The 12,491-nt window shown below is 46.7% G+C and overlaps 1 protein-coding gene across 1 annotated transcript in view; it reads left to right on the top strand.

The window, feature by feature from the left end:
- Window positions 1–12,491, top strand: part of WNK4 (WNK lysine deficient protein kinase 4) — a 666,323-nt gene that overhangs the window by 632,978 nt on the left and 20,854 nt on the right. Inside the window, exons 15-16 of the mRNA XM_069634171.1 lie at window positions 3,890–4,830; window positions 8,442–8,532. Of these exons, the coding sequence (XP_069490272.1) occupies window positions 3,890–4,830; window positions 8,442–8,532 (1,032 nt within the window). The remainder of the gene's footprint in view (window positions 1–3,889; window positions 4,831–8,441; window positions 8,533–12,491) is intronic.

A 12,491-nucleotide genomic window follows, 5' to 3' on the forward strand; every position in this document is an offset into this window, starting at 1 on the left:
TTGTACATTTCACTGGTTGCATTGTGACTTCATTGCACCTACGGGGAGTTGTACTTTGTGGGCAGGGAGCGGTGTACAGGCACTCAGTGGGGCCGTTTACGGTTGATTCGCGATGCCGTACTTCTCACCATGGCGGAATGGTGCATTCCGCCATGCTTGATGGCGTTAGGTACATGTCCGCTAGGGTCGGAATTGGCGTACCCTTGCGCCATGGTGGTGTTTACGGTTTGGCATGGCGCGCGCGCGCGTGCTTGGTGCAGTTAGCGTTGGCGTTCACTACGGTGTCGCTAATGGCATCGTACTTTGCGGTGACGGGTCATAGTCGCACCGAGCGCTATTCGATGGCGGGATTGCATTTCCGCCATCGTTTTCCGAATTCCGCCAGGGTCGTAATGAGGGCCAAGGTCATGCTAAAACTGTTGAAGTTCAACCATGTTCATGTTAAACATTGAAATGCTTGCCTTATCACACACTAACCCATTTTGTATACTTTACTTGCAAATAAATTAACGTGTTTTTCCACAACTCGTAAAAACCTGTACTGCTATTTTCACTATGTGTTAATAGCCTTTAGGCCACTGGAGTTGCCATTATCTCTAGGAATAATGATTCTTCTCCAACTTATAGCACACTGCTTCACCTTGGGCCATAACTCTGGGGGGGGGTCATTATCTCCCGATAAGGACCCCCCCCCACAGTCCATAAGGCTATAATAAGTTACCTTTCTCTTTCCAGCTAAATGATGTCTGGCCCGTGTCTCTGATAGCAAACGTTACAGTGGCAATACCAATAGTAAGTGAACTCCCTGACTAGAGTTATCACTGCTGAATACCTCTGTCTAGCCTTCCTACTACACATTGAAATCCCAGCAGATCTCTCTCAGGCTTTCACTATGCAAAAATGAGCACCGCTGGTTTCCATGAGTGGGCAATGCTGTCCCCCTGGCAGGGAGCATCATAAAGGCACTGTGCCCTCCGGCATGGCTGAGCAAGCGTCCCTTGGCACAGGCAAAATCCAATGGCTAGTTAAAGCATGTCTCCAGAGGGTGCTTGTGTGTCAATTGTCTCGAGAGGATAACTCACGGGCAACGTGCTCGCCTTACAAACAAGACGACCAGAGCAACACCGGTTCGATCCCTGGGTCCGCTCTTAGGTATTTAGCGTGTTATAAATAACCAATTACAATTAACAATTTCAAATGCATGTGAAAGCCAAAGGGGAAATCCCCTTCATAATGTACAATTCTATATTCATTGATGAGAAATTCAAGCGCTCCGATTCAATATTCTAGGCACTTTACAGTATTTGAGAGTGGTTGGTGAGTAGAAGGTAGCCAGTGCAGGGCCATCACAGACTGACTGCATGTTATATGCATTATTCACAGTTAAATTAAATTAGGTTTTATATCAGCCCTCTAAGCGCGGGACCGGGTATTGAACCCGTGCTGTCTTGTTTTCACTGTGAGCAGATTGCGCCTGAGCTATCATCCCACCCTTTTCCTTACACTTAAGTGTCATGGTGGGCGAACTCTCTTTTAAGAGGAAAAATTGGGTACCCCTTCAAGACATTACAACATAAGAAGCCTCTCTTTGTTGAATTTGAATTGTGTGGGGGCCTTTTCTAACAGAGGAAATAAATGCTCTCCTTTGATGGGGAGATAACATCTATCTGAAGGGTGGGGGGGGGAGTGGCTGTGTGGATAAGAGGTCCAATTCCCATGAAGGATTTGGCTAAGGGGAGGGGGTTGGAAAAGATGTTACTTTTAATCTCGCTGCTGAAAATGTGAACGATTTTTTTAATTCAAGGATATTGTTTAGCAGTTTTTTCCCCCGCATGGATTACAAATTGTATTGTAAGGCCTACATTATTTTCCGGAAAAATTAACTCTGCCTTTTTTTAATAAACAAATTCGATTTGATCACCTCTGAAAAACACCTGCATCCTATCAAAGGTGCAACGTCCTATCATTGCAGGATGTTTTTCGTGGGGTTTTTTTACCGCAATTTTTTTTACTGTAAAATCCATCACATTTTTTGGGGGGGTTAGAAAATTATATATATATGTGGTGTGGGTGTTTGGGAATACATTAAAAAATAAAGGGAATGGAAGGCTTAGGGGACACACCCCCCCCAAAAATATTTTTTTAAAAATTCAATGGGTTTTTTCGTTAAAAAATGTGGTAAAAAACCCCACGAAAAAACATCCTGCGATGAAATGACATGGAACCCTGTCAAATGTCTTGCCATGGAAATCCTGCCAAGTGGACCGATTCACAAAGAAATCTATTTGCACGTGCAACGTGCATTAAGTGAAGGTTGCACCTGCGACCGCATGCAAACTGCACATGCATGGTGATTCACAAAGAATCGCGTATGTTCCAGATGCAACGTTAGAGCTAAGGCGCATTGCTACCGAGGCAGCGCCGTACCATCTCTGTTTGTAGGCGTGCCTTTCTTTTCTGGTGCCTGGCCACTGGCAGTGTTCCAGCCACGCCCATTTTGCATTTGCAAAGGGAGCGCTAATGATGGCATAGTCCCCTCCCACCTATTAAACCGCAATGTGATATTCGCATGCACAGGCATTGCGCATGCACGTAGCAATTTGCGCAGGCCCATATTTATATGCATCTGGACGCAAATGCCCAGATTCCCTGTTTGAGAATCAGCAGCAGAATGCGGCAGCTGCATCGGGTGCCTTATTCCATTGAAGGCTGCAACAATGCTTTGTGAATCGGGCCCAATGTGTCTTAGTCTGGCGATACATGGAGTGGCAATATGAATTTAAAGGACACGGTTGACGCCCCTGAGGAGCACTTGTTGCAAGTCAAGGTCCTTGGCGAATGAGGAGCGGCTTTATAATGGGTGAGGCGTTGCTAGGGGGTGGCCTAGGGGGCTATAGCCCCAGGTCTTTTGGTTGTAGCCCCTGATAGAAGCTCAAGGGCTAGCCCCAGTCCTGACAGTCCCGACATTAGCGTAGCCCTGGATCTTTTCCAGACCTAGCAACACCCCTGGGGTGGACGCTGTCCTAGGGGCCTTCAGTGACCACAAGTGCGTCTTTGATAGATACCCAGAAGCCCTTTTAGGCAGGTGGCACCCTACACATGTGATAAGCCATGGATTCACAGGGGCTAAATCAGTGCTGGGAATTGTCAAACTTGACTGGGGGAACGCGCCCCTTCCCTTCGGGCGCAGTGGGGCGGGGTTGTCAGTGGTGTGGGCAGGACTGAGGGGTGGAGCTAAGTGTTGAATGATCTGCGTGGTCGGAATATAGAATGCTGACTGCTTTGCATAAAATCAAAGTGCATTTTGGGAACATAAGAATAACTACCAATTTATCCAACATGTCTGTGCTAGTAATTCAAATGTGCCTTCCTTTTGAGCATGCAATGTACACTTGTTATGTTGCTCATTTTCTCTGTCAGAAGAGTCACATTGACAGCAAAATGTGTGCAAAGCATGAGACAAATATACAGCTTTGGACAGTTTCATTGTCTAAGTTTGGGCTGTTCAGCAAAGGACGGCTTTCAGAAGAAGTGCGACTTGGGCCTCGTTTCTACACAGAACGGCGCACCAGCAAGACAGTTATTGCCTGAGCTTGTTCAATCTCATTTCCTCCCCTGGGCTGAATGATATGATATGATAGGTTATTTATAACATGCTTAATAATGAGAGGTTTCTAAGCGCGGACTCGGAGATCGAACCTGTACTGCCCCGTGTCGTCTTGCTTCCAAGGCCAGCATGTTGCCCCTGAGCTATCCTCCCGAGAATGAATGGTTGGTTGGTTTCACTGAGAATTTGGGGTACAGTAAACATATTTTAAAAGTAGTGCTGGTAGCAGGTGCAGCGGCATTTTGAAGTTGACTCCTTTTTTTTTTTTTTTTTTATTTGCAGGATCCCCCGTGGCAGCGAGCAGGACGTGGCCTTCCTTCCAGGCATCTTCAGCTCCATTGCCTGCAATTCACGCAATGCCAACCTCCCAATCTTGCCCCCAGTCGGCTTTCAGCTCCCTTGGAGTGGGAAATGCCCCGCCTTCTCCTACGGCCAGAGGGTGTCCAACGGCTTCTCCTATCCACCCTGCCAGAGGAGGAAGTGGTGGTAATCCACAATGCCCACTCTTTCAAGGTCTCCACAGTCCACCGGCCATGCAGCAGAACCCTTTCCAACACATGATGAGGAGCAGCATGGGACCTCAGTCAATGAACGATGCCGTCTCGTCCATGGTGCCCACGTCGCCGCCAACCCCCGAGTGGTCAGCCACAACACCTCTCTTCTCTCTTGCAAACGTCTTCTCCTTGGCAATGAGTATGGCCCAGAGCTTTCTGCCCAGTGCATCAGCGGTCACCTCACAAACACCCGTAATCCAGTCGGGCAGCCCAATGTACTCCCATCATATGCCGGTCCACGGCCAGCCCCAACCAATGTACCAGAATAATTACTCACAGCATCAGTTGGGTGTGGGGAGTGAGATATCTGTCCAGGGGCAGTCTCAATATGTATGCCCAGATCCCGGTGGAACTCAGGAGGCCTCCATGCAACACTCGCCAATTTCGACTGTTGGTGCCAGCTTCACACAGCCTTTTCACGGACCTCAAGGATTCTCGCCCTTGGATCACGCCTTCAAACCCCAAATGGTGGCCTCATCACCTGGGTTTTCTGGGCCATCTGCACCACAATCTCCCATAGCATCTTCTTCACCTGTGTTTTCCCGGGTCTCGTCGCTAACTCTACAAATTCCAGGACAGTTAACCGATATGGAGGCAGCACATTCACCTCCAGGAGGTTTCGCCGTAGGCCCTGCTAAGCCAGCGTTGGACGAGGCCGAGAACAAGTCGGTAAGCAAGTCGTTGTCTATATACCCATATAATCTGTGTTAGAATGTATAGAAAACTATTGCAATTTGCAACAAAATTCAAAAAGGTTGATTTCCTGTAGCAATAGTTTCACGCAATATAGGGGTTTTCAGGTTTAGAACATATCTGGTAGTCTGGCAGTGGATCCAAGAAGATTTGATGTAAACCGTTATTGTATGTTAACGTTGTAATGAACAGGTTGCTGCCGAAAGCTGCCAAAATCTACATTTCTGGAATTACTTTGATAAAGAAAGTCAACCAGGTTCTCCATAGCTCTTTATGCACAACACCAGAGCCTTGCCAGGTGTGGGGATGACTCCATGCCATCAGAAGACTCATTTTCCAATTCCAGGCTTTCACTTTTGCAAATCAGTGGTCTTCAGTGCTTACACCCAATTTAAATTATCCCAGACTTCAACCCCCAGAATGCAGTAACTTCTATTTGCAATCCAAGGCTGGAACATTTGTGTATCAGTGGCATTGAGTCATCTAGTCACCCTAGTTGTGTTCTATTTTGTTAATGGCTTACTGTTTATTTATCTTCAGACATAATTGGATGCACATTTGAAAGGTTTCCGGTCGCCTATCTACACATGTGGTAACCCATAGATATCTCAGTGGGTTGTGCTCCTTCTACAGATTGCTTTACATAATGTGAGGTTAAACACCCTTATTAACTCGCCATTTCAATTTTTGGAATTTCTGGAATATCATTTAATTGTGCAACACGTTTGTGTTGCGCGCTACATACCTCATTAAAATGATTATTTACCTTGAGAAATGTGAAGCTGGCTTCCATGATAAGTGGTGAACCAGTGAAATGACCAGAAGGCCATCTGGGGAAAAAGATGCCCAATTCAGATAAACAATGTCGACATTAGCCATAGATAACTGGAGACGCTCAAAGGTTCTCCATCCATTGGCAAAGGTGCACCATAGCAAATGTTCACCCTTATTCCTCCAGTGTGACATCCCTCTGTAAAGTACTGGTATTATTAATAACCAAATGAAAATGATCGAGCCAACGCTTCCTATCCGCATGCTTTTGGACAGCGCATACTTTTACCTTCCTGTGCCTCTGGTTGCTCACATACAGGCAATGGATCACAAGAGAACCAGTTGTTCCAACTATAGGCAGCCACGGTGGTAGTTCCTGTCTGGAATCTAGACGACCCTCCCCCCCATCAGCATAGGCCACTTGGGAAGCCAGCTCCATAGTGCTGGAGCCTGATCTGAGAATACTGTGCCCCATTCTTTGAAAAGGCAGCCAACGTGTTATGCTGGTGTTTGGAGGAGTTCTTAAAGTTCAACTGTCCACTTTTCGTTTAGTAAAAGGAGGGCCTCGTGGACCCGACACAGACTTAGCATCAGATAGCCTGTGTAGCGCAGCAGCAGTCGGTCAAATGGGCTCGCGCAGCAGGCCCCAAATTGTGCGCTCACCACCAGCTATTGGCGAGCAATAATTGACTCTTGACAAGTAAGCAATGGTGTGCTGTACACACGTGGAGAACAGAGCGGGGGATTGACTTTGGATGCCTGGCTAGCAGGCTGTCATTTGAAATGCTTACCCCCTGTGCTAGTGCTTGATGCACTAAACACAAGATGTTGAACTTCGCACGCCTTCTGTTTGCCAATTTGGAGCGGAAATACCTGGTGGCATAAATGCTCTTGGGGCGCCTTTTTACAATGGCAGATGCAGCAATCCCACATAGTAAGGCTGTTTTTAGCCCAAAGTTGAGCATCTCCAAATAGGAAAGGGACAGTTTCTTAAGCTCTTTGAATTGGTAAACCTAAGAATTGGCCACCACATTGACCTGTGAGGTCATAAGAGCGAGTCCTGCCTCAGGCCCATATTTCTCACCCCCAATCCTTGAATAGGGTCACCGCTAGATGGCTGGCCACTGTGGTGGGTTCCAAAATCAGGACCTCTTTCTATGACCATGGTACCTGTCTTCCTGGTATTCACCTTGAACGCATTTGGCTTCATCCAGGGGTGCATTGCCGAGGACACATCATCTAAGGCTCGGATCAGCCAGGTTCATATCCCCAACCAGGCTCTGTGGCACTTGAGTATCCTCGCCGTGCACGCACACGCGAAACCTAAATCCTCACATCCTTTCTGCCAGAGGTGCGGCCGGGGCATAGAAAGGAAACAGAGTGGAGGGGAGTTCAATTGGGAATCGCCTGGTGAAAATGCCACCTACTTGGAACAATCATACCCAAATGATCACAGCCAGCCGAGGATGTGTCCTCCAGCCCAAACCATTCAGAGCCTTGGGCTCGAGTAATATTTGATGGTGGCAGGATTGAATGCTTCTACCTGGAGCAGTCTGCATGCACCGCCATCACAGGTCCGCTAGGGTTGAGGGGAGCACCATTTATGTACCCGTCTTAGGTTGGGATCCCGCTAGACGAGCATGCCGAACACCGACGGATTCAACACAGTGAGGAACTTGAGTAGCAACTAAGATTATGGCAATTAGTGTTAATCCGCAGATTGGTTGAAAACCAGATTGGGCTGAAAGATCCCTTGGGTTTTTTTAGCAGTGAAATATCCACCGCCCACCTTAGACTGGATGACACTACTCCCACCTGGCAGGAGCCATCGATCACAGACACAAGTGGTAGAGAGAAAACAGAAGTGATATCCTGAAAGTGTGTGTGTCGCCACATACGTATGGAGGGGAGTCTGCAAGACAAACTCCTGGGGCTAACACCATTGCAGCCTTTTCTTTGCGATTAAGTGAAGGGCTCAACACCACAAAAATTCCCCAAAGAAGTACATTGACTCAGCTGCCTTTAACCCACTGGGCCCTTGAAGTAGGATTCCATCCTTATGAAGCAAAGCCATGGACACGCAAACAATTGATGGAAGCGTCTCAGGAGGATAGCTCAGGGGCAACGCGCTCGGCTTGGACGCAAGACGACACGGAGCACCACACGTTCAATCCCCGCGTCTGCGATTAGAAACCTCTGGGTATTAAGTGAGTTATAAATAACCCATCATAATCAAGGGTGCCCCAAAGTCTAACAGCCGTAGCCCAAGCAGTTAAGCATCATTGACTCAAACATTTCTTTCATGCTGTTGTTCTCTGTTGAGCCTCCACCTGTAGGGAAAACAACTCATGCGCTTCCTTGTTGCTCACCGTTCCAAAAAGCTGCGCCTCACTGTCAAGGCCCAATGAGGCCGAAGCATTCCTTGCAGTCGTTAGTCATCTCGTGCAGAAAGGGAGAAGTTTGAGCTGGACGACCCCTTTTTTGATCAGGATACACTAACCTAAATAAGGCTCCCCACCTTCTGTAATGGAAGGCAAGAGCTAAGCCCTGAGAGCATAAAGGTAGAACCCAAGTTCTTACGAGCGCACGCAGGCTTGTTCATTTACATCACTATTTTGCTCTCCACCTTTCGCATGGGCCTAAACATTCCAAGATGCTTTCGAGAAAGTTTTCATAGTTAGGTCAGAACCCAGGATGTTGATAGAGGCATGTACCACTGGTTAAGGACTGCCAGTAGCTTTGTGATTCAGAAGTGCGAGGATGCAAGCTAATGTATAACTTGTAATAGAGACGGAATACTTTTTTTTTGCTCCAAGGGGCCCTCATCTCCTTCCAAAGCCAGCCCTCAACGCCTTGAACCTCCAACGATAAGCTCGCCACAAGCAGCGGTACCCCCGGATGCCAATGGTAAGTTGTCTTTTGCAGTGCTGGTGTTGAGTACACCTATCATGTCTCTTGGAACACAGCACAATGGGAGAATGCCGACTGAGGAAGATGGTGAAGCGGGCACCCATCTGGTGGTTTCTTGACAGCACAGGGATTTCACTTTGTGATGCAAGATGGGCAGGTGTGGTGCAGAGTATTGTTGGTGGGACATGCCAGGCGCGAGGGGCTTTATTAGGGAAGGGAGGAACAATTCTCTCACAGTTATAGCAATCGATGTTGCAAGGTGGAGGCTTTCCTCGCATTCTTACAATTATGCAATGTGTTTCCAACATGTGGGTGGGTTGGTAATGCCTGGATTACGTACTGGTAACCCGAATTACTCCAGGACTTAGTCTTCCTTATCACAGTCCTACCTCCACTCTTACTATTCCTTGTTTTTGTGTGGCTTAACACTACAGACGGATGGTCAAGGAAACCTCCTCTGTTTACAGGAAGCAAAGCAATGATAGTAGCAATGGAAGGAGGACTAAAACATATTTCAGAGGGGTGGTCCTTCTCTGTTGATCAATGGGTGGTAATATTTGCCTGTGTAGGGAGCATACTTCTTATTTCATAAGGACTGCGGTAAGCAAGACGGATGAGAGGGTCATGGCGAAAGCATGTGTGGCTGATGCATGGCATTGTACAAAATTACCTACTCCCAAAAGTTCGACCCCCAAAAGTTCGACCCCCAATTTTATGCATATATATATATATATATATATATATATATATATATATATATATATATATATATATATATATATATATATATATATATATATATATATATATATATATATATATATATATATATATATATATATATATATATATATATATATATATATATATATATATATATATATACACACATATATATATATGGGGTAAAGTGAATAAAAAATGTATAGGGGTAAGGTGGGAATGTATAGGGGTAAGGTGGGGTGGGGTTCTGGGGGTCTCCCCCCACATATATATTTGCAGAAAATTGAAGAAAAAAAGTTTGGGAGTCAAACTTTTTGGTTCGGTAAAATCACATAGATCCTGATGCACAGCATGTAGAAGACAGTCTTGCACTCGAGTAGGCGTTCGTATTGTTAGATCCAGACAGGCCAAACAGAGGAAGGCAACCATCAGCTCTTAAGATGTTCTGGCCTACGACTCCCATAATCCCTCACCGCTGGCTATTCCAGCCAGGACTGCAGGGAGGTGTAGGGAAAAACATCTCAAGGGGGGAGAGCCTACAACCAGAGGAGGGATATAGACAACCAGAAGCAGCATGACTTGCTAAGTCTGGATCAGCAGTTCGCTGCCAATCGAATGGGAATGTTTGTTTCCTTTTGGGGGCTTAGATTTCTGCTTCATTTTGGGTGATTGCTCAGGTTATCAGTCTCCTGTTGTCATCGATCTCTACGCGTAAAAGCAAATGGAAATCAATTGGTTTCCAAACAGAAACGGGAGTCCCTCGCTTGGTGCCCCATGCTGTTTGCAGGTCAGTGGCGGTGCAGACCGCCCACAGGAAGAACGTTAAATAAGGGTGTGGGCGTCATTATAGGGCGGTCTAAATAACTGCGGAGATGTGGCACAGGTCTGCTGCAATCACAGGAGCTGGCATTTGTTTCTAAGGTGAAAGCAGCTTCACTTCATACCCAAGTGCCAAGTGCTGCGTGTGCGCCATTATATGGACATCAAAGTGCTCACAGGGGCAACGCGCTGGTCTTGGAAGCAAGACCACACAGGGCAACAGAGGTCCGAATCCCGGATCCGCGCTTAGAAACCCAACTCGGGTAATAAACGCGTTATTAAAAAAAAAACAATTAAGTAAATAAATAATGTGAAATGTCTTTTTGAGTAAATGCGGAAAAATACTAGTTTTAATTAAAAATGTTTAGACAGTAGGCAAATTCATGGGTATACATTCCAATAAAAGGACGACAATTTAAATTGCCAAAAAAGAAAATACTATAAGATAGGGAGCCTTACATTCTCTAGGCTTCACTGTCAAGTGGCAGAGATCGTCCCGAGAATTGACTTTATCAATGTAACTTAATCCCAATCCCTCATCCCCAATGCGAAAGGGGCGAGACAAGAACCTGTCAAATGTTCCCGACTGTGAGAATTGAGTGTTCAAGTTTAAACAAGCACTAAAGAGTGGCAGAGGACAGACGCCTGCCCCGCCCGCCCACATGGATAAAGCCCACTGTGAGGAGCCCAAAGGTGCAACTGCTCTGCTCATCTCTTAGATGGTCAATACCTCCCACTCTCTAGCATCTGTTTGTAAAACCAAATAAGATCTAATTGGGTGGAGAATTAGTCTAATGGGCCAAAGGAAGATATCATTGGTATTCGGCCTCCCAGTCTTAGAGGGAGTTGAGGGGGGTGATAGAGCAATGGGTAAATGCCTCCACTGCATCCATGTATGTGTGATCTGCAGGCAACACAAGCAGTTCATGCTAAGATACTGATACAGACCTGGAGGCCCCTCACGTCACCCGAAGAAGGAGCCCCCGCTGTTTCCCAGCACAAGAGATTGATCAACTCTGACCCCTGGGCTTTACCTTTTCCCCTTATTTAGAACAGTTGAGCGCGTAGAGACAGCTTATGTCTGGGGGTTCCGAGGCCAGAGTGCACCAAGCAAAGGCACATCTGGTAGCCGGCAAGCAGGTACCAGGAGGGGCTTTTGGTAAACAAGCTGTGCCCCACTCGTGACCCGCTCAACCCTCTTTTTAAAGCCGTCCTCCATCCCCGATCCCAAAATGTTGAGGCTGCCTCAACCGCTGGTGCAGGAGGCGGGGGGGGCGGGTGACATTACTTAAAAGCAGGAGAAAATTTTCCACCAATAGTGGGAGAGGAAACAAAAAGTCACTTCAGTAAGGCCAGCAAAGAATCCTTCCACCAGCCCTGATCGGAAACTGCCACAAAGGTGCAGAAAAAGTATTTGCTCTAGAACAGGGGTCTACAACCTTTGTCTCTCCAGATATTTTGGCCTACAACTCCAATCTGCCCTAGCCAGCATATTTAATGGTGAGGGATCATGGGAGCCATAGTGCAAAACATTTGTCAAGCCACAAGTTACAAATCCCTGCTCTAGAAACCCGGGAAGCTGGATGAGGCGGGTGGGTATTCTGAGGTTCCTTGGTTTTTCCGTGGGAATGCAAGACCCCTTTATCCCCTCTATCCAAGCCTTGGACCTATATCCTGCAGGGCCTCCTTTTTGCCCTGCAGGGTTCACCTGTTTTGCCCAAAGGTGCAAACCCTGTCACTTGTGCAAAACCCTGCTTTATCTTTTTTCCCTACAACTCTCTGTTACCTGCCCTGTTTCGCTTGAACGGAAGCACCCGAGTCGTGTCACATGACCCACTTGAGTGGGGACCAAAAATAAAGAACCCTTAAAACTGTACGCGATGAACCCGGAAGCGATTTCGAAATGTGACTGAGGCAGTGTTTTAAATCGAATTCTTTAGGGTGTTACATTGGCTTATTCCCAAGCGCCCACAAATAACTGAAAAGGATGTTTTAAATCGCCTTCAGGCTCCTGTCAGCTGACCTCTTTTTGATAGTAAACAGCGTGGCACAGCGCGTGCATGACGCAGTAAGCTATCAGTGGCTAGAATGTATCACTTTGACAAGTTTATAGCTGCAAATAGCAAAGGATGGGCACGTTTTTTTTTCCTTGCAAAACATTTCTAAGGAACAGGCATTTTTTTTTTTTTGTGAGAAATGTCCTTAAAACAATACGACTAAATAAACCCAGGTACAAAAAGTACCGCACAAATGGCTCCTGGAAATGCGACAAGGATAAAAACAGCTTGCAGAAAGCCATTGCAACCGCGTGACACTTGTTTGTGCAGCCTTCAGGATCTATGACGTGTATAGCCTGTTGCATGCTGGGATTCTACTGGTGAAGTAGGCCACAGGGATGGAACCCTCTGAGGAGG

Source organism: Ambystoma mexicanum, chromosome 13, assembly GCF_040938575.1.
Source record: "Ambystoma mexicanum isolate Mex_15411 chromosome 13, UKY_AmexF1_1, whole genome shotgun sequence".
Taxonomy (NCBI): Eukaryota; Metazoa; Chordata; class Amphibia; order Caudata; family Ambystomatidae; genus Ambystoma; species Ambystoma mexicanum.